Genomic DNA, 20,319 nt, shown 5'->3' with positions numbered 1-20,319 from the left:
TCAAATGCGTTAAATGGACACTGAAAATATTTGAACAAATAAAAATGCCCTTTGATCCTCAATTGGTTTACTAATAAAGCATCACCACAAGCGGCTGCTCTAGAGGAAAGCGGATGTCTTATCATTCGATTAGAGATAGAGTTCTATAGTGATCAGTGACTCACGCTGGAGAAAGCATTGATTCCTTTTCGTGTTAAGGACTGAATGATTTACATGCCCCTTGCAGGCTTTCTTCACCGATGAGTATGCCAAAGACCATCCAGAGGATCAAGAGAAGCTGAACCGACTCAAAGACCTGATTGCTTGGCAGGTAATGCCATACTGGCAGCAATTTTCTGAGGTTTACCTGGCTATTCCTTTTTTCCATTTATCAGTTTTCTTTCCACTGGGAGAGTGTAATGTGACTTAAATGGGTCTGTCATTTTTATTTGTATGTTTCCCTCTCCTGCTTTTTTAAAAGGAAAAAAAAAATCAACATTATAGCTAGAAACTAACAGATTGCTTGGTGCTACATTACCAAAGATTTTTACAATGGATTCCTACTAAAACAGTGTTTCTCAAACTGGGGTTACTGCTTGAGTAGGGAAAGCCCCTGGCGGGCCGGGCCGGTTTGTTTACCTGCCCCGTCTGCAGGTCCGGCCAATCGCGGCTCCCACTGGCCGTGGTTTGCCGCTGCAGGCCAATGGGGGCTGCTGGAAGCAGCGGCCAGTAAGTCCCACGCCGCTTCCAGCAGCTCCCATTGGCCTGGAGCAGTGAACCGCGGCCAGTGGGAGCCGCGATCTGCCGGACCTGCGGACAGGGCAGGTAAACAAACCGGCCCGGCCCGCCAGGGGCTTTCCCTACACAAGCGGCGACCCCAGTTCGAGAAACACTGTACTAAAATGTTCCCTTTACCCTGTGATAAATCTCCTGTCCTGGGGACATGTGGTATTGCAGAGAGGAGGTGTGAGAGGTATTAATTTGAACCTATTCAGACAAAAATGCTCTCTCAAACACAAAAGGAGGCTTACACCACTTGGCAAATGTTAACATATATAACTGGAAATCTGCTTTACTGACAAACTTACTGAGATGCTGGATCAAATTACACAGCCAAGAGTTATCTTCTGAAATGGAGTGGTGCAGATAAAACTTTGTAGGGGATCTAGAGATAGTTATTTAAAAAATAAAGACGAGGCTGTCATTTTTGTGAGATTTGATCCATTCCAAATTGAATACATTTCCTCCTGCAGAGTACTTTTTTATTTTGAGGAGGGACTAGTTAGCAGTGTCTGGAGAGGGGTGGGTGAAACACCACCAGACTCGGAGAAATCACCTGACAACCTCCATACAGGTTGAGGGCAGAGCTTTAACAATAGGCCACAGAGCTACCCCCTCCAGCATATCTCTGGAATTGTTTGCATAAAATTCACACAAAAGGAGCTACCCTTATTGCTACTGGGTAAGATCTTAAACTCTAGCAGACGTCCCTGGAGACAAAAAGTGTAAGAAGACCATAAGGGGCTTCACAAGTTGATGGGAGAAGGGGAACCTATAAATGTTAGAAAACAGTTCACCTTCATTTTTAGCTTTCGTCACTCATTTTAAACATTCATTGTTTGTCATACTTTTTTTGGAGTCAAAAACTTCAATGGAATTTTGTGTTGCTTAGGGGCCTGGCAGTATATGCCCCATATCATGTGCATGATTGCTGCTGCACATCCTTATGCAACACTCAGCTCCACAAACAGCATAGAAGAGTGGTAGTCAATACTTTATAAGGTTGATCTCTCTAGAGAAAAGACAGAATATTCTACCTGCGCCAGCTACATTCCAGCTATTTCTTTCTTATTTTTAAAGTGTGCTTTGATAAGCCAACCTGCGGCTTCCCCTTGTTCTCAAAGAATAAAACACATCTACTGTAGACGGTGTCACAAAAGCAACATCAGTTTTGATGAGATTCAAGGGAAAATAGCTCTCTTTATTGTCCTAAACTATTTGGTGCTACAAAGAGGAGAAAAAAAAAACCCATGACTTCAGGAAATATCAGAGCTATTTTTATGATCTTGTCAAAACAGTTAATGCTGCTACAAAACTGTATCTGGGACACAGAGTGACTGTGGGATAGAAAAGCTTCATTTTAAATTTCTCTGCCAATCTATAACCACCGCTATTTGTGAACACCTCCCCTCCCTGCTCTGAAATGTAAACAACATGAATGAAAGAGAAATATAATATATTTGGCTATGAACAGAATAGGCGTAAAAATCATTACATTAAGTTCATGCGCAATATTAAAATATGCTAGTGATTCTTAAATATCTCAAATCCTACCACTGGGTGCCTTTTTTCCCCTAACGTGGATGGCTGGGAAATATTATTCATTAGACAGGAATCCTCTCACCAGTAATGTATGACTCTAGATTTCTTTTGATATGTCCTGTATATCCCTCTTTCTACTATAGAGCCTGCCATATATTTCCCATCACTGTATTATCAGAACAGCTCACACTTGTTCGTGAAATGTGGTTCATAACACCCCTGTGAGGAAGGGAAGCATTATCTCCATTGGACAGATAAGGAGGCAGCAAGCCTTGACTATCAGTTCCTGTCTTTAACCACAAATGAAGCTTCCAAATAAGTTTCCTCCACTGCATCTTGTTGAATTTTAATTGCTCTGGTTTTCGGGCTTGCCATAACTGATGGTCACCAAATTTTACAGATTTGTCTCCTGGATACCCCACACCATCTGCACAGTGTTCTTCTCCCTTATTGACAGTCTGAAACACTTAATGGATGCCCCAGATTGCACTACAAAATTGCAGCTTTTGTGGTTTGTCTTTATTTAATACAATGCCCTTAGGCCCCAGAACTGTGATTCGGACACTTCCCTGTTAGTCCCCCAGGAGAGGATCAGCAGATTGTCCATAACAGAGGTACTTCTAAGAGGCAGGCTGAGAATGAACTTCCATAAATATGAGATCAATAAGGATATTTTTATATATGTTAATGCTATTTACAGGGTCATAACACAATACATGAAACCTAAAAATGTAAGTGGATAATGCAAAAAACAATGCATTACTTAGAACTAGCTATAAGGTTTTTGCCGCATTACCAATAGATTATTTGCAATAGGATAGTTAAAAGTATAGTGAATAAATCTCACAAATAGCCTTCTTAAAGAACTCAGGAGCAAGTAGGTGCCCTCACAGTTGGGGAGAAAAGCGGGCTAGTTTCACTGCATGGCTATACTTGTTTACTATTGTTTATATATAGGGCCCTACCAAATTCATGGTCCATTTTGGTCAATTTCACAGTCATAGGATTTTTTAAATCATAAATTTCTTGATTTCAGCTATTTAAATCTGAAATTTCACGGTGTTGTAATTGTAGGGGTCCTGGCCCAAAAAGGAGTTGTGCGGAGGTCACAAGGTTATTGTAGGGCAGGTTGCGGTACTGCTACCTTTACTTCTGCACTGCTGCTGGCACTGCCTTCAGAGCTGAGCAGCTGGAGAATGGCAGCTGCTGGCCGGAAACCCAGCTGTAAAGGCAGAACTGCCCCCAGCAGCAGCACAGAAGTAAGGACAACATGGTATGGTATTGCCACCCTTACTTCTGCACTGCTGCTGGCAGGGTGCTTCTTTCAGAACTGGGCGCCTGGCCAAGAGCTGCCACTCTCCAGCCACCCAGCTCTGAAGGCAGCACAGAAGTAAGGGTAGCAATACTGCAATCCCCTTAAAATAACCCTACGACCTCTCCTGCAACTCCCTTTTGGGTCAGGACCTCTAATTTGATAAATGCTGATCTCCCCCATGAAATCTGTATAGTATAGGGTAAAAGCACAGAAAAGACCAGATTTCACGGTGGGAGAGACCAGATTTCATGGTTCATGACACGTTTTTCATGGTTGTGAATTTGGTAGGGCCCTATTTATACAGTACCCAAAAGTGTGCCAGGCACTTTACAAAACAGCTAGAAATGAGAGATACAGTCCCTACCCTGGAGATCATATAGTCTAGTGTAAGAATGTAACAAAGAAAGTGGGGAGGCAGAGGAGAAGGATCACAGTAATAAGATGATGTTTGCTTCATTCTGAGCACATTTAGGTAGTATATTTAGTATTTATTTTCTGGTAAAGTAACTTGCTATGTGTTGCGACACATAATTTAAGGGATTTCAGGTGGGATTTAAATGAAGAGAGAATGTTGTCTTGGTGAACTGGGATGGAGAGGCCTGTTTATCTCTGAGAGAATGGCTGCCTGCACCTCTCTTCTTCTAACTGAACAGATAGACTTAAGATCCCCTGGCTTAAATCACTGGCAGTCCCAAAGACACAGAATGATGGGTTTCCAAGAAAAGTTAGGATTTGGAAGCTTGGCGTGTGACAGCCATTTAGATCAAATGGATCAACCTTTCTGTCTACACTCAGTCATCAAGAAATGGCAAGTGCTTTTGTTAGTAGATGGATTAGTATTTGAGATAACCAAATCTCCCTTTGACAAGTCACGTGAGTGCACAGAATTGAACTCTCAATGCTGTTTCTGTGAGCAGAGCCAGGGATTTTCTCCGATTCTTTCACAGGGTATATCCAAATCTCAGAATATGGAGGGGAAAAAAACAAAAACAAAAAAAAACCCTCCATCACCATGAAGTAGCCCACTCAGGCAGCCTGCTCCAACAGTTTACCCAGCAAGCTGGCTTTTCAGAAGCCCTCTCCAATTTGCAGCAAGCTGCCTACCTGCTTCTCCCAGTTCCTGGGGCTGACAAATCTATTCCAGCTGACAAATCTATTACAAGTCTCAATAATGGTTTTCCAGTTGACTTGGCAGATTCTGTAAATGGAGGGAGGGGGCTTGGCAGATCCAGTTTAATATTCTTGCTTTTTATTTTATCCAAGATACCTTTCCTTGGGGCTGGAATTAAGATTCATGAAAAAAGGGTTTCTGATAACCTTCGTCCTTTCCACGACCGTATGGAGGAGTGTTTCAAGCACTTAAAGATCAAAGTAGAAAAACAATATGGAGTCAGAGAATTGGTAAGGCTCTCTATTTATTTCTCTCCTCTCTGCTTCACTTTCCCTTTATTTAGTGTATGCCCTGTACTTTTCCTGTAATCAAAAGTGCCTCCTGCATATTTGTTACTTAGGGTGGTCCTGTGATGTGAAGGCACCATGACCTGAATCTTATAGTCAGAGTAGTTTATTAGTTCCCTGATGCACCAAACATCCCCCATTCTGAGATTTGGAATCCTTCCCTATCTCTGTTAAACTTGCATTTCTTTTTCATATTATAAAGAAACAAGCCCTCTGACAACATGCCATGACACATTTTTTTCTCTTTGGAATATTTTTTAGTAGCTCTGATCCACACTTGTCCATAGATAGCTCCCTGCCCTTGTCTGATTCCAACCATGTGACTCTACTTCTATTCCCAGATAACTCTGGGAGCAAAACAAGTCTAAATATCTGAACATTAGTTCAGTTGTTTGTTGGTGTTAGAAAGTAGAGCCCTGTCATTTGGGGATTGAAATTGTGCTGCTCCTGCTATATATTCATTTTTTATTTTTTACATGTTGATTCAATTGTTATACTGGAAAAAAAAACTTCTCCCCTACAGCGTGGGCATCATCCTATGGTATATTCCTGAATAATGCCAATTCCAGCCATTTATGTCAATATCTTTCCTATAATTCAGTCAACTGGAGGCAGACTCAATGTGGAAAGAGATGTAACCCAATGTTCACAATCTAGCCAAATGTTGAAACCTTCAACAGCCATTTAGATCAACTTTTGTAAAAGTAAAGAGTAACCTATGTATGATTTTTATTTGACAAGAGCAAGAATAGAACGTACTGCTTTTGTGACTAACCCCCTCTCCTTCTCCACACTAAGATTTCCTTTCCAAGCCTTTCATAGTTTGACAGAATCCCCGTGGCCTACATCAGGGATCGGCAACATTTGGCACATGGCCCACCAGGGTAAGCACCCTGGTGGGCCGGGCCGGTTTGTTTACCTGCCGCGTCCGCAGGTTCGGCCGATCGCGGTTCCCACTGGCTGCGGTTCGCCGCTGCAGGCCAATGGGGGCGGCGGGAAGCAGCGGCCAGCACATCCCTTGGCCCGCGCTGCTTCCCGCAGCCCCCATTGTCTTGGAGCGGCGAACCGCGGCCAGTGGGAGCCGCGATCGGCCGAACCTGAGGATGCGGCAGGTAAACAAACCGGCCCGGCCCGCCAGGGTGCTTACCCTGGTGTACCATGTGCCAAAGGTTGCCAATCCCTGGCCTACACAGTATACAGTTATGACAGTTTTCGGGATGCCCAGCACGGAGAGTCAGTTGTTTCCCCCTGCCTCCAGTGAGAGAGATACTTGCTTGTGCTTAACTGGGTGTCCACTCCCTGGCCCCTCCAGTCTGTTAGCCACCCTAACAATCTCCTGTGGGCTATGCCAGCTTTACTTTGCCTTGCAGGTTAACAATAGGTGCACCCCTGTCCCTGAGCCCCTTTGAAACGTCTCTCTGTAACGTTCAGCCCCTTATCCACTGAATACTCACAGTGATACCAGGTATGTGGTCTGCAAGGGAACAATATACACACCAACTTGAACATATCAATCCAGGGTCAGCTCCTTAGATAATACCACAGCACTGAAATATGTTTACAGAGAAAACAATCATAAGTTCAGTATCAAGATTTAAGAGATAGAGCGTAATGATAATGGAGACAGAAAGGTTACATAGAAAACAAAATCACAACACGCTTTCTAGAGACTAAACTTTCAGTCTAAGTTCAGCTCAACCGAAATGTCCTTTTGCAGCATTTCCAACCAAGGCTGGTTGGGATCCCATTTTCATGAATGTAAATGCATTGACCATTTACTTCCTAGGTGCAGGATAAAGGGATGTCTTTTTGCCTTCCTCTTAAATTCCCCAGAGATAGGACAACCCCGTCATTCATTCTCCTTGTCTCTGTTGACTTTGTATGTAAATAGAGCTTCCATTTTGTGGGCTTACAATGCTTAATTTACAAGTGAACCGAGATAGGTGAAAATACATAGTGTGTCAACCCTGCCTTGATCCAGACTTTTGGGAACATATTTTCATTATACATATATGAAATAGCTCTTTAAATGCAAATCTCCCCCTTACTCATTCTGGGCTGCCTTCCTGAGCTGAGGTTCAGCATGTTTCAAAATTATGTAATGTGCTGTTACAAAATACAGTTCTATTCAAAGATACGCTATGCAGCAAAGCACATTATTTTATCACTGCTCAAGAAGTTTCTCATAAATTAATAAAGTTGGTGGATAGCAGTATTTCATCCATTTTATCACATACAGAAAAGTCAGTTAGTTTGAAATGGAGCGCCATTTCAGTGTTATCATCCCTAATTCTCTTTCAGGCTGCTAGTGCGAGCTTTTTCTATTTAAAAGGTGGCTGCACCCATTGTGTGTTATCACAGCACTCTGGGAGCTCACAGGATGAGAGGCAATTCTCACTGCACATAAACTGTGAAAAGTGTTTGAAAATAAACTTTGGAACTATAAATGGATTTTCTGATCCTCTTGCTAGAGGAAACTGTCTTAGTGAAAAGCAATAGCATCAGAAACCAACAGTTGGGGAGTCTAGCATATGAGATTATACACCAATTTCCAAATGGATTGAACATTATCTGAACAATCAGAAGAACTTTATTATGTAATTAGCAAACATGGTGGGTCCTCGGATTTATTTTTAAAGTTATTATTGTGTTATTAAAGCAGGATGGAAAGTAGTTCACAATGGATATGTGTTATGAAATGCTTCTCAACCTGTGACATTACAATGATAAACTAAAATGGGGAATGTTCACACTTACAAAACTCACTTGAGGCAATATTTCAGCTGAGAAAGAGGAGGGCACATCTGAACACACAGTTTAATTGTGGATCCTTGGATCCAACCCTCAAGAATGGGAGCAGACTCTGCTGTTTAGACCTCTGTTGGGAATTGGCCAAGAAACATGGAGCTTGCTGCTACTACCAGCATGAGGGACCGGAAAGAAGGAAGTCAAAGTCACTGCCATGGAAATAATCCCCACATGAGCTGAGAGCTTGCTGCAGCCCGAGCACAAAGAAGAATGATGAGTGGTCAATAGTCAGTTCAATTTCCCCATTGCATTGACCAATCTTGGCTAATAAGAGAGACTTGGAGTCATGTCCCCCTTCTCATCTCAGGCCATGTCATTTGCATGATTTAAAGGAATGGAAATGGATGGAGCACCCAGCATGACCACAGCAAATCAAGGTGACCAGATCTGATCTCACCTGGCAAGCCTGTCATGCTGCACCTGTTTTCAACCTGCAAGTTACAAGGAGGAGAGGAATCTGAGCCAGTCAACATGAAAACATCAAGGGGGGAGAAAGAGAAGCTTAAACGTAGAGAGGAGGCAGCATCTAGGCTTGGGACAAGAGAAATAGTTTGGAGTGAGGATTGGCCAGAGCTATTTGATAAAACAATACACGTGCTTCCCTGCATCATGTCTGAGACTAGCCAGTGCCAAAACCTGTGTGTGTGTCTCAAATATAAAACAAACTGTCTCAATTCTCCTTACCACTTATTCTCACTCTACCACTTAGTTTTAGAGTTCCCAGGGAGAGTAAACAAAATCAAGGTAATGAGGTTACACTTCTTAGTTAATGAACTGTTTCCTCCAAATCCACTCCTAGAACATCTGTGCCATCCTCATAAAGTGTGCATCACAAAAACTGTTCATGGTATATTTTTCTCTTTTCTGTCTCATAGCCAGATTTCGATGACAAGAGAGTAGGTCGGCCGAGGTCAATGCTGAGATCTTATCGCCAGATGTCAGTTATTTCACTGGCTTCCATGAATTCAGACTGTAGCACTCCAGTCAAAATGGCCTCAGAAAGGTGGGTCGTTAATATCACACTAAATGCCTCCACCACCACATCTTGTTTTCATCCAGTTACATATGATCAAGCATAAGACCACAGGAAAACTATTCAAGGAGTCAGATCAATAGCAATTACTTTATATATGTCAGCATCAACTTTGTACTGAAGTCAGGGCTACTCCAGATGGTGAGCTGTACTATTTCACATAATGTGCCGGGGAAAAACATAATATATTCTAGAACAAAGATGGGCAAACTACGGCCCACAGGCCACATCCGGCCCCTGGGACTGTCCTGCCTGGCCCCTGAGCTCCCGGCCCGGGACGCTAGCCCCCGTCCCCTCCCCTGCTGTCCCCCCTCCCCCACAGTCACGCAGGCAGCGCGCGCTCCTGCCGAGCAGAGTGGTAGCATGGCTGGCTCTGGCCAGGTGGCGCGGCTGCCAGACATGCTGTTTTGAGCAGCATGGTAAGGGGGCCAGGGCAGGGGGGTTGAATAAGGGGCCGGGGATCCCAGGGGGCAGTCAGGGGACAGGGAGCAGGGGGCAGTTGGATGGGGCAGAGGTTCGGGGGGGTGGTCAAGGGACAGGGAACGGGGGGGGTGGGGGTGTTGGATAAACATGGGAGTCCCGGGGGGCCTGTCAGGGGGCAGGGGTGTGGATAGGGATCAAGAGATGGGGAACGGGGGGGTAGGCATGGGGGTTCCAGGGGGCCTGTCAGGGGGCGAGGGTGTGCATAGGAGTCAGGGAAGTCAGGGGACAGGGAGAAGGGGGAGTTGGATAGGGGGTGGGGACCTGGGGGGGCGGTTAGGGGCAAGGGGTTCTGGGAGGGAGTGGTCAGGGGACAAGGAGCAGGGGGTGTTGGATGGGTCAGCGGTTCTGAGGGGGGCAGTCAGGTGGCAGGCAGTGGGAGGGGGTGGATAGGGGATGGGGGCCAGGCTGTTTGGGGAGGCACAGCCTTCCCTACCCGGCCCTCCATACAGTTTTGCAACCCCAATGTGGCCCTCGGGCAAAATGTTTGCCCACCCCTGCTCTAGAAAGCCCATCTGAGATGAAGATGAGAATGAGAATTTTAAATACACTTATGTGATTTTTGAATATCATTACACAAATATTTAACAGTTGAGGGTGTTATTTTATTTGTAAATTCTGCTTGAAAAATAATGTTTGTAAGTTTGATTTACATTTTTGTTTGTAGCCCCTCCCCTGAGGCGTGGCTCAAGCCTTCTCCATTTACTTCTCCCCTCTTCTCACATGGGTTGGGTGCTGGGTGCTTTTTCTGGTGACTACTGTCTCCTCACTGTGCCAGGCACAGAGGTTCTGTCTCTTGAGGAAATCAATACAACTAGCTGGCAAAGAGTGTGTAGCCCATTACACAAGGGGTAATAAAGTACATAAACAGAAACCCCAGCAAAAGAGTGACACCACGAAAATAATGGCATAACAAAGGGTAACTTCATTGGGATAGGAAAATAGGATCTGGGGAAGGAAAGACTTACAGTTAACTAATAAGAATTAGACATTAATAAATAAACCAGTCTCCCACCTCACAACACTGATAACTCATCCCCAGCCACCAGCTCCATCCCTGGCATCTTCTCAGGCATATGGCATGCTGAGTTTGAGTCCTAAAACAGAGCGTTGCATGACTGTAATTGTTAGCCAGCATAAACAAAGGGTCCTCTTACTATGTCTTCGTTCCTGGGTGGGGCAGAGTTCTCTTCTGGCTTTTATAAGGCTCACTGGCTCCCTGGTCTGAAATACTGTGGGGGTCTTGGTTGGCTCTCGATAGCCAGTGCCAGGTTGGATCTCTCTCTCTGCTGGATGCTGGTCACTGCAGTGCTGAAATTCCCTGATCCATACTGCTAGATCTCACAGCAGTGCAAAGAACCCCTTTTGTGGGGAGTGGGAATTTAGCAAGGTACTCCCTGTCTCTGATTTGTCTGGGTCAGCTTCCAAAACAGAAACTGAAATGTCTCCCTGAGTCAGGCTGTCCCCTAGCTGGGGGTTCTGCAATCCAGCCAGTGGATTGCTTGCCCAGATTACCCTATGCAGAAGCTTCCCTACTGGCCTCAACAGGAGTTTCTAGTTCCTCCTTTCTCAATCCGGGAGTCCACACATGCTGGGAAATGGTGTCAGGGGGCTCTGGTGGCTATTATAGTTGTTGTCCTTTTGGGCGGGACCCAGCCCCAGTTGACAAATTTGGGGGTGCTCTAAAAACAGCTGTTTGGACAGCGGAGTTGCTCCAGTCCAAGCTGCAACTTCAAAGTGCTCTCTGCACGGCTATTTCTAGAGTGCTAGCATGAGCCTCGCTAGCCCAAGTCTATCGACCCAGGCTGAGACGCTTGCATCCACACACTTCGTAGACATACTCTTGGAGGCGGAGTGTAGAGCTCCAGAAGCTGCCCATCTCCAAGTTGGAGGTACATGTGGGAAGGGAAGTTTTAAAAATGGTCAGATAGGAGATGAGGCTTCTTTAGTAAAACCTCTCATCTTACTAGAATAACTCTTACCACATCACGCTCCCTTAAATGTAGTTCTTGTCTAGTTTCTCTTTTAGACTTTGAGTTGTGCCTAAGGTGAGAGCTTTTCCATACACAAACTTGCTGCCAGTTTCAGATCTCTTTGTATATTATTCTAACCTTTGGGCTTTGAATAGGTTATTGGTTACACATGGTCACTATTATTACATTGTTTGGTTTTTAAAAACAAAACTAAGCGACTGAACAAAAAAACACCACCACCCGGAGAATATTGTCAGAACTCAAAAATGCATCTGTTTAAAAGACACCTTTACTTCTTACAGGCTCAATTCCCAATTTCGAGTTTAACCCTAAAAGACTTAATTAAAAATAATCATAATAAAATAAAGTAATAATACCTGTTAGCAACTGTGTGTCAGCCAGTTCAATAGCACTTTACCTGGCTTTCTCTGTTTGCAAACACTGATTCAGAAGTCACACATTTAATCTGAGGAAGGTACATTTTTGTACCCGAGTTCAAGAGGGAAAGTTTAAGTCCACCTATTATTTCACATGCTTTTTCTCTCAATGAAATGTGGCCAATATTCCAACTGTAAACATGTCTTGGCTGTGCCACCGCATTCACCCTCCTAAAGACTGTAGGGGAGTTCGTCTCATCACCGTGTACCTGGTTACTCTGCAATGGACTGAAGAAATTAATCCCAGAAGCCAGAGGGGATGTGTTTACATCCTGAGGCATGAGAAGGGATGGCAATACTCCTGTCCTAAAGTGCCCAGCCACCAGAACTACATATTTTGCTTTCAGCACCCATGTAAAATACACAATGTGATGTTAGCTCTGTCCCTATATAATTTAGGTGCCCTAGAGCTAATTCTGCAACAAAAAATGTGAAGTGCTCATTTTAGATTAATATTTAACAACCTCTTGGACATTAAGACATGTTGATGTCTCCTGTGAGGCACATGTTAGTAGACAGTTGCCAGCTAGAACACAGTGCTGTGCTCTTCATTTGCCAGTGATCTGCAGTACAGTTCAGAAAGTCAGCACAAAGGATGACTATGACTGCATTTGTGTGTCTCAGGAAACCACCTGAGATCTTCGGTGGCCTTTATAATATAATGGAGCATGTTTTGTTTCTATTTCTATTTTCTACAGCTTTGAACTGGAAGTAGCACCACGCAAACCAACCAAATCAGAGTCAGAAGAAAATGTCCTGCAGATAAGCACTCAACCTGAGGTTAAGTTGAGAAGATCCAAGAAGAGAACAAAAAGAAGCAGCGTGGTATTTGCAGATGAAAAAACAGCACCCGAGCTTTCCGATATGAAATGTGTACGTTACCAGCCTAGAATGTATTCTAATAATCCCCACATCGTGGATGCCATTTTCATTTTCAGCAGATGTCTTTAAGACATTGTGTGCCTCCTGGAAGTTAAAATAAACAATCCATTTTATTAAGGCCACTCAGAGCCAGTTTTGTGAAATATTCATCACTTTGCCAGAAAAGAAAACCTGCAAGAGACTGAGGGCCAGATCCTCAGCTAGTGTAAATAGTGTCTTTCTACTGACTTCACACCAGCTAAGGATCTGGCCCCGAAGTTCCAGACTTTTTATGCCTGGCCAGCTAAAGATCGCATGCTTGGTGCGAGGGTTAAATTAGCATTCCTGGGGAGAAGCGAGTGTTTGTACTGGCCCTGGTGGTACCCCCCTTCCACTGGGGATTATGTCAGAAGTGATGAACCCTGCACATTTTGTACCTTATGCCAGAACATGGGAAATAGCAAGTTTGCAAACTGTTCCTTAAATGGTGCCAAATTTGAGCCTATAGGCATTGGCTTCTCTCTTGTCCTATATATCACCCAAGTGCCTTTATCAGACTAATGGATCATCAGAATGACTTATATGACTTACACCGTGCAGTTTTTTATAAGATCATCTTCAGGAGCCAAATGTTTTTGAGTGTAAAAAGAGATGCAATTTAAAAGCAAAAAACTCTCAAAGGTTTAGCTAGAGAAGCTCTGTCTAAATTCAAGTGCTAGGCAATCACTGAGCTGAATAAGGAGGTCAGAGTATATGTCATTTGATCAAAAATCTTTTGGAAGAATCATTAAAGACAAGCAGAATTATTTCCCCATATGGATAAAGCTGTTTAAGATTCCTTTCAGAGACATAGGCCTAATTCATTGCTACTGTCACGGATCTGACTAATGGAGCCCCACTAGGGATGAATTTGGTTTTTTACATGTGCACTTAAAAATGACAAACACCTACATTTTAAAATCAATTAATTAAAAATTGTTTCCTCCTTTATTCATTTGCTGGAAGCCAAGTTCTGTGTTTTGGCACACTGATGATACCACTAGCAGCACACACTCTGCATTCCAGACGAGGATGTGCCACACTATAAAGGTGTAAAATGGACATTTTGGCCTCAGCTTCATTAACTAGAGAGACGTAAGTGATAGAGATAACCACGAATAGTCACCCACCTGACCATAAGCCACACCTTGAATCTTATCACATATAGCATTATAGGCCTCCCTGATGGCTGAATTTGGCTATCTCATATATACAATCCTGGTGGGCAGAGATACAGAAGTCAGGATATGACCTACCCTCACAGAAAGAGGCCTGGTCTAGACTGCACAGTTAGGTCCACATAAGGCAGCTTATGTTGACCTAATTATGTCAGCGTACACACTACAGCTTTGTCCCGCTAACGTAAGTGTCCTACTACACTGACATAGAGCTTATGTCGGTGTAGTTAGGGCAACACAGTGTCTGTGTAGACACTGCGTTCCTTACATCACTGTTGGCTGTCTTGTCAATTTCTGGAGCTGTGAACTTGAAGAAAATCAGGTATAAGCAAAATCTGTACAAGAAGATGACAGCATGTACATTTTTATTTGTACAGGAAGAATTAAAAACTCAATAGCTTAGTGCCAAAAACAAAAGCTGACAGCATTGCTTCTTGCACCAAAGTTAACAATCCCTGGTAATGCTTCCTCCAAAACTTGGTTACGTAGGAAATGTTTCCTAGTAGGAGCAATAAGGGAGCACTTTAGAACAGCAGCAGCCATTAAAAATAAGACAAAAATAGTCTGGTTTTGTTGCATGGGTAATAGCAATAGTATTTGCAGCAGAAACAGAGAACCTTTATAATTGTAGTCTTGGTAGATGCAAAGCTTTTCAGTGCACCATCAGTTTTGGTAATATAAACAGACAGTGTTTATTTGGCGGGCAAAAGAAAATTGCCTTTTTTCTATTTTCTTTAAGGACTGGTCTGGGTGGGGGATGCATTTCCATTTTTAGACCTAACATTTTAATGCTCTTTCACTTCAGAATTATGATCTTGAAAAGAGAGATCTTTATAGCAGGACAGCAAGTTTTAAAAAGAAAAAAAATATCTACAGCTACAGTGCCTTCCCCTCAATAAACTACAAACTGTAAAGAAGTGGTCATCAGTGATGGAATAATTCATCCAGTAAAAAAAGTCTCTTTTTTGTGTGAAAAAATTTACCTTTTGTAAAATAAATACATTTTTGACTCAAGTTATAAAAGCGGCATGTTTCTTCTAGCACCTAAACTGACGGCATTAACGCTGGAGGGAAAATAGTTCTTCACAGTCTCATTTTACTTTCAGATCCATAGTCTGGGTTGATGACAATATTATTCCATATATGGTAGGAACACTATCACACAATCCTATATAGCCTACAACGTATTGAATTGTCAGTTTTAGGGGTTTAAATCTCTTTTCTCAGTCTGTGGAATAAGCAGATTATTGACTATAAATCAGCTCCAGAACATTTACTTAGGAAGTTGTACCTTTCATAGTCTCCATGGGCCAAATTCTGTTACTTTTGATCACTTTGAGTATTATCTTACTTTATGAATAATCCCACTGAAATCACTGTAATAAGGTATTATTCACTGTGAGTAAAGGTAACAGAATCAGGCCATGGTTGTGTCTCGCGTATAAATTGTTAATTTATCTTAGCTCACCACTATTAGTTATATCTGCGTTAAACACTGATGGTAACAATTTTGTATTTGTTAATATATAGCTCTCAAGGAAATATGAGTTTATGAGCGACACCAACCTCTCTGAACGTCTGGTAGCACCTCAGAAAACATCTGTTCTCAAGCAAATGAGCTTTGCCAGTCGTTCTATGCCAACTATACCAGGTAAGCTAATTACAGTAAGAGAATTAGAGTGCTGCACTGTTTGCCTGCTATTCATTTAGATTAAAAATACAAACATGAGTTTTTTGTTCTTCGTTCTATGGAAGCATTTGATTTTAGGAAGCTTTTAGGGTTGAAATAGAGTTGGCTAGGACAGCACTTAAATGCTATTCCATAGTGATACAGGCCTTAAAACAGAATAACTCACTCTCATTATGCTGATGAGATATTATGTAAGTTCTGGGAAATGTAACAACTACAATGTAAAGTATTGCTTTGAAAAATCCTCAGGGGCCCAGCCTCCTTTCAGATAAGGAAAATGCCTCCTCAACTTTCAATGCTAATCTAACTCTCCCAGATTATTCCTGTTGTTGTATCTAAATGGTGTAACAGAAAAAGTCTCTGAGGACATAACTTCATTTATGGCATCACAGGGGAATTGCCTCAGGCTGAGTCTGGAATAAGTCCATTGGCTAAAAAATTCAGTGCAGAACCACAGATGTCTTATTAAATTACCATCTGACTGCACCATAAAGGGCTGCAGGCTGAGCACTGACTAGCACTAGTTCCTCTCTCCCTCACAGCAGCACAATAAGGAACCAAACCTCCAAGAAACCGTGTCTTCCAAGGCTCCCATGGAGCCAAGGTCCATTGACTTTCCCAGCTGTGTGCACCCTTATTTATGGAAAGGAAACATTTCCACAGTGTGTCCAAGAGCGGAATGCAGCAGGAATCAAAAAGGGATGAAAGGGTTGCTCTGTCCCCTGCTTTTGAGGGGAAAAAAGCCAACGGGTTGAGATCAATAATAGTGCCCAACACAGATGCAGCATCTCACAGATGGGGAAGATGTGTGTGTCTGTGTAGAGGCCCAAAAGTGAATATAGCCCCTGCTATTGACATCTGAGGTGAGATTCCCCGAGGGAAATGGAAAGGGAAACAGCCAGTGGCAGCCTGGCAGTTGAAGAGAGTCTCTCTGGTAGTTGTGTGGCAGGCAAGACCGACAGCCAGCAGTTTTATGAGCGGGGTACCATCGCAGCACTGTGAAGTCCTACAGTAATGGAGAGCCAGAGCAAGCCCCCCTACAGTTGCTATCTCCGAGGGAGTCAGCAGGGAGGGAGGGAACAGACACCCACGTCTGTTCTTTGAAATAGGTAGGCAGAAGATGCAAAGAAAAGCCACTTCAGCCAAAATTTGCCTGTAGGGAGGGGAAAGGGGCAAACGAATGAATCAGTCACACAGGGGGAATTAGGACAACAGCATAGCTTCACTGTCTGTGAAAACTAACCATGGGCCTTTGCTCTCCTGCTGCAGAGAAGGGCTGTTGCTAGACACGCTCCTCCCTGCAAGGGGTGGCCCTTTGAACCATCACTGTGGTGAGGAGAAGGGCAATGAGGATTGTGCCTTGCATGCTCCTCAAGGCCCCTCATTCCCAGCAGCATTGATTGACTTATTAATCCTGGCCATTAGGGCTGGGCCACTACCAACTCCAACCGTCACATGCAATGCGAGGGTCAGAGAGAACAAGTGCAGTCGTGCACAACACACAATTCTGGCTGCCTAGTGAAGAATATCCCCTTCTGATAAAGCTGGGTGAAAACCTGAATGAAATATTTTTTTTAAATAGTATTAGGACCTATCTGCAATGCTCACTTTCATTGGACTTACTTCCCCATGTTTATTTTTCATTTTGATCAGATTTGTTCACAGCACAGGTGAACATTGCTCCCGCCAGCTCCTGACTGTACCTTACACTTCACACAGAGACCTCATGTTTGTGAGGCTGGTTAAATAGACGTGACAGGACCCTCTGGCTGGCTAAGGCCTTATCCTGACAGGTGCCCAGGAAAGCTGGCTGAAAAAAGTCAGTTATTTTGGGGGGAAATTTCTAAAAAAATAAATAAATAAGGTTGTTTCCTTCCAAATTTTCTGCAAACATTTTTTCAACAAAAGGCCAAAACTAAAAATAGGTTTTTGTTTTTCAAAAACAGTTTCCTGTTAATGCTGGCATTTCTACCCCCGTTTTCAAATCCTGTACAGAACTAATCTAAATAACATAGTGGTAGAACAGACTAGCTCTCCCATTGCTGCAACTGGCGGTGGAGCTCAACCAGTGGTAGCAATGGTGGGAAGTTTCTCTGGAGTAAAGATTAGTGTAAACAAGCTCTTCTTACTCAGCAGTTTACAGTGTACATTCTGCCCCCTCATCTCTTTGCTTGAAGAGGCTTTGGGTCTGGTGAATTCAGATGTGTTAGTTTATTTAGCCCATGAGCAGACCTTGGGATATTGATAGATGCAATATTTTCCTTAAATAAAGCATAGCCTTTTCCCAGTAATCCTGACTGCCTATTTAAAATGTACCCACAGGAGGAACTTGCTTTCTCCCTGCGTAAGTATCTTAGAATAGCGACTCTCATTCTTCCATTTGTACCAGAGCAAATCAGGCGGGCCTCAGCCACAAGCAATGGAGTTACAAAAATCAATATAGAACCAGTGTTAGTAAAAGCAGATTCAGGCCCAGTGACTGTTCTATATACAGTTTAAATGTAACTGTAACCAAACCCAGCCCCAGGTAAGCTAGTTTCCCCCTGTGCTGCATTTCAAGAGTTATGATTAAACTAAAACATCTTACCTTTCCTTCGGAATTGTAAGAATTCATTATTGTAAGCTCTGCCTTGTGTCGCACTTTGTAGAACTCTCTTTCCTAACAACCAATCATTTGTTTCTCTTTCAAGGGTTAACTCTGTCAGTAGTCTGCACCCCAGCTCCTGATGAAATAAATGCATCACAAAGGCTAAGCCAGCAAATTTTCCCCTCTACCTCAGAGGGAGATAAGAAGACCCTGAAAAAAAAGAGAGTGAACCAGTTCTTTAAAACAAAGGTAAGTGTTGTGTATGTATGTGTACAAAAAGGAGGATGGATCACTTTCCTAAAAAATGCATTGGCATAAAAAAAAAAAAAGCCCAAATAAATTCCAAGTGTGAAAGTAAAATGTAACAAAGGGTTTTAAAAGCAAGAGGCCTCTGTGGAACAGAAACTTACCCAAAGTTTTATTTTCTCTTACTTAAATTTCTGACATCCGTACATTTTCCAGGCTAAAGGGGGAGTGAACGTTTCCCTGTACGTACCAAAGAAAGTGTATTTTTCTACATTTTCCATACCTAGATACAGTTTATTAAGAGGTGCAGTGCTCTAGCCATACCACAAGAGGTCTCATTTGATCTACAGCTTTTTTCTAGTCTGATTTACACAACATCCTAATGGCAAAACAATTATCTGTTGCATTTTTAAACTTAAATTGGGCAGCTGGTTCTTAACAGCACAATAGTTGCTAATAGCCTGTAGTGCAAAGTATGTTACCATACACAGGATGGGTCACAATCTGACCTCAGATACGTACCCATCTGAAGGTAGAATTTGTCTCTCACTAAAATCAGCCAAGCTCCCTGAAGCAATTTGTGCTCAAACCCCTATTGATTTAGGAGAGTTTTGAGCAATTAAAAAAAAAAAACACCACAGAATTTGGCCCAATGTCAGTTAACAAATATTTTATATTCGGTGCAGACACTAAGATCAGAAGTTTTGAAATTTGCCTTGAAAATGCATGTGCCCTGTAAAGGAGTCTTAGAGATGTCAGAAGGTTGTATTTGATAGAGGTGCCAGAAGCCATTGATATTCATAGTGGAGGAGCATTCTGTGACATCTATGATATTTTACACCCGTCAGCTCTCTGCTGATACTTTACAAAGAGTGTGTTTGTTGCACTGATTCCATTTCCATCCTTTTGTTCCTACTGTGCTTTAAAAAGCCATAGCTTGCTGTTTTCTGGGAGAGTAATACAGCACTGGAGAAACCCGTGTTTAAATGTTTTCTAGCTTATTTCTTCCTGATAGGAGCAAGAGTAAAATAACTTAATTTGGAGCCCCTGGGGTTTTGTTTATATTAAATTTGTCTCACAAAGGCAGAGTACTGTACATGTGAATCAACTTTACATTGTGGTCTCACCCAAAGTGAAAAGAACAAACAAACAAACAAACCCTATTTACAAGCCCAGTCAGGACTTAATAAAAGTTTAGAGCTCCATCCTACAATGACTTAGTCATGTCTGTAAAGTCTTGTCAAGGGGATCACTCACATGAGTAAAGTTATGCATGTGCTTAAGGCTTTGCACTATGGGGGCCTTATTAAAAAGAAAAACCTTCTGGATTTGGCCCATGATTTTTCTTCTGACTTGAATGTGATGTTGTGCCACTGCTGAAGCAGGCAATGCTGAAAACCAGATTAAAGACACAAGCTAGTTACTGTATATGCATTCAATGGGGTCCAAGCAAAACTGCCTTTTAACATATGGCATTCTCTTCCTCTTTTATGCAGCGCATGTCCAAACCACCTGAAGATGGAAAGCACTCCGGAGAGCGCCATTCTGAATCCTTATCCACAGAGCTGTGAATTCTTTCACTTACAAAACAAATCATTTCCCAGCAAAAAAACAAAACAAAAATCCCTAAGTGAGAGGCTGTTTTTGAGCACTCTCCTTTGAAGAGAATGGCATTGACATAGTATTTGGATGATAGAGAATACATTCAAGTGTAATTCACACCTAAGGCTCTGTATAATTAATTAATTATAATATGGATGTTAGGAGAAAATGAAAACACATAGCGATCATGGAACCTGCTGCAGTATAGTGAAAGGTATGCGTTAAAAATACTACAGTGATCCTCTTTATTACAGAAGTAAAAGGCAAGGTATGCTCAACGGGGATGAAATTCACTCCAGTGGAGAGAGCTG

At 42.7% G+C, this 20,319-nt stretch overlaps 1 protein-coding gene across 1 annotated transcript in view; it reads left to right on the top strand.

Moving 5' to 3' along the window:
• Window positions 1–19,989, top strand: part of DOCK2 (dedicator of cytokinesis 2) — a 500,992-nt gene extending 481,003 nt beyond the window's left edge. The window contains exons 46-52 of the mRNA XM_065410088.1: window positions 227–310; window positions 4,880–5,017; window positions 8,758–8,885; window positions 12,504–12,678; window positions 15,414–15,534; window positions 18,264–18,409; window positions 19,903–19,989. Of these exons, the coding sequence (XP_065266160.1) occupies window positions 227–310; window positions 4,880–5,017; window positions 8,758–8,885; window positions 12,504–12,678; window positions 15,414–15,534; window positions 18,264–18,409; window positions 19,903–19,977 (867 nt within the window). The 3' untranslated portion in view covers window positions 19,978–19,989. The remainder of the gene's footprint in view (window positions 1–226; window positions 311–4,879; window positions 5,018–8,757; window positions 8,886–12,503; window positions 12,679–15,413; window positions 15,535–18,263; window positions 18,410–19,902) is intronic.
• Window positions 19,990–20,319: the final 330 nt, after the last annotated feature.

The sequence above is a fragment of the Emys orbicularis genome, chromosome 8, assembly GCF_028017835.1.
Source record: "Emys orbicularis isolate rEmyOrb1 chromosome 8, rEmyOrb1.hap1, whole genome shotgun sequence".
Lineage (NCBI taxonomy): Eukaryota > Metazoa > Chordata > Testudines > Emydidae > Emys > Emys orbicularis.
The sequence above is the reverse complement of the archived record's forward strand: the minus strand, read 5'-3'. Positions and strand labels throughout refer to the sequence as shown.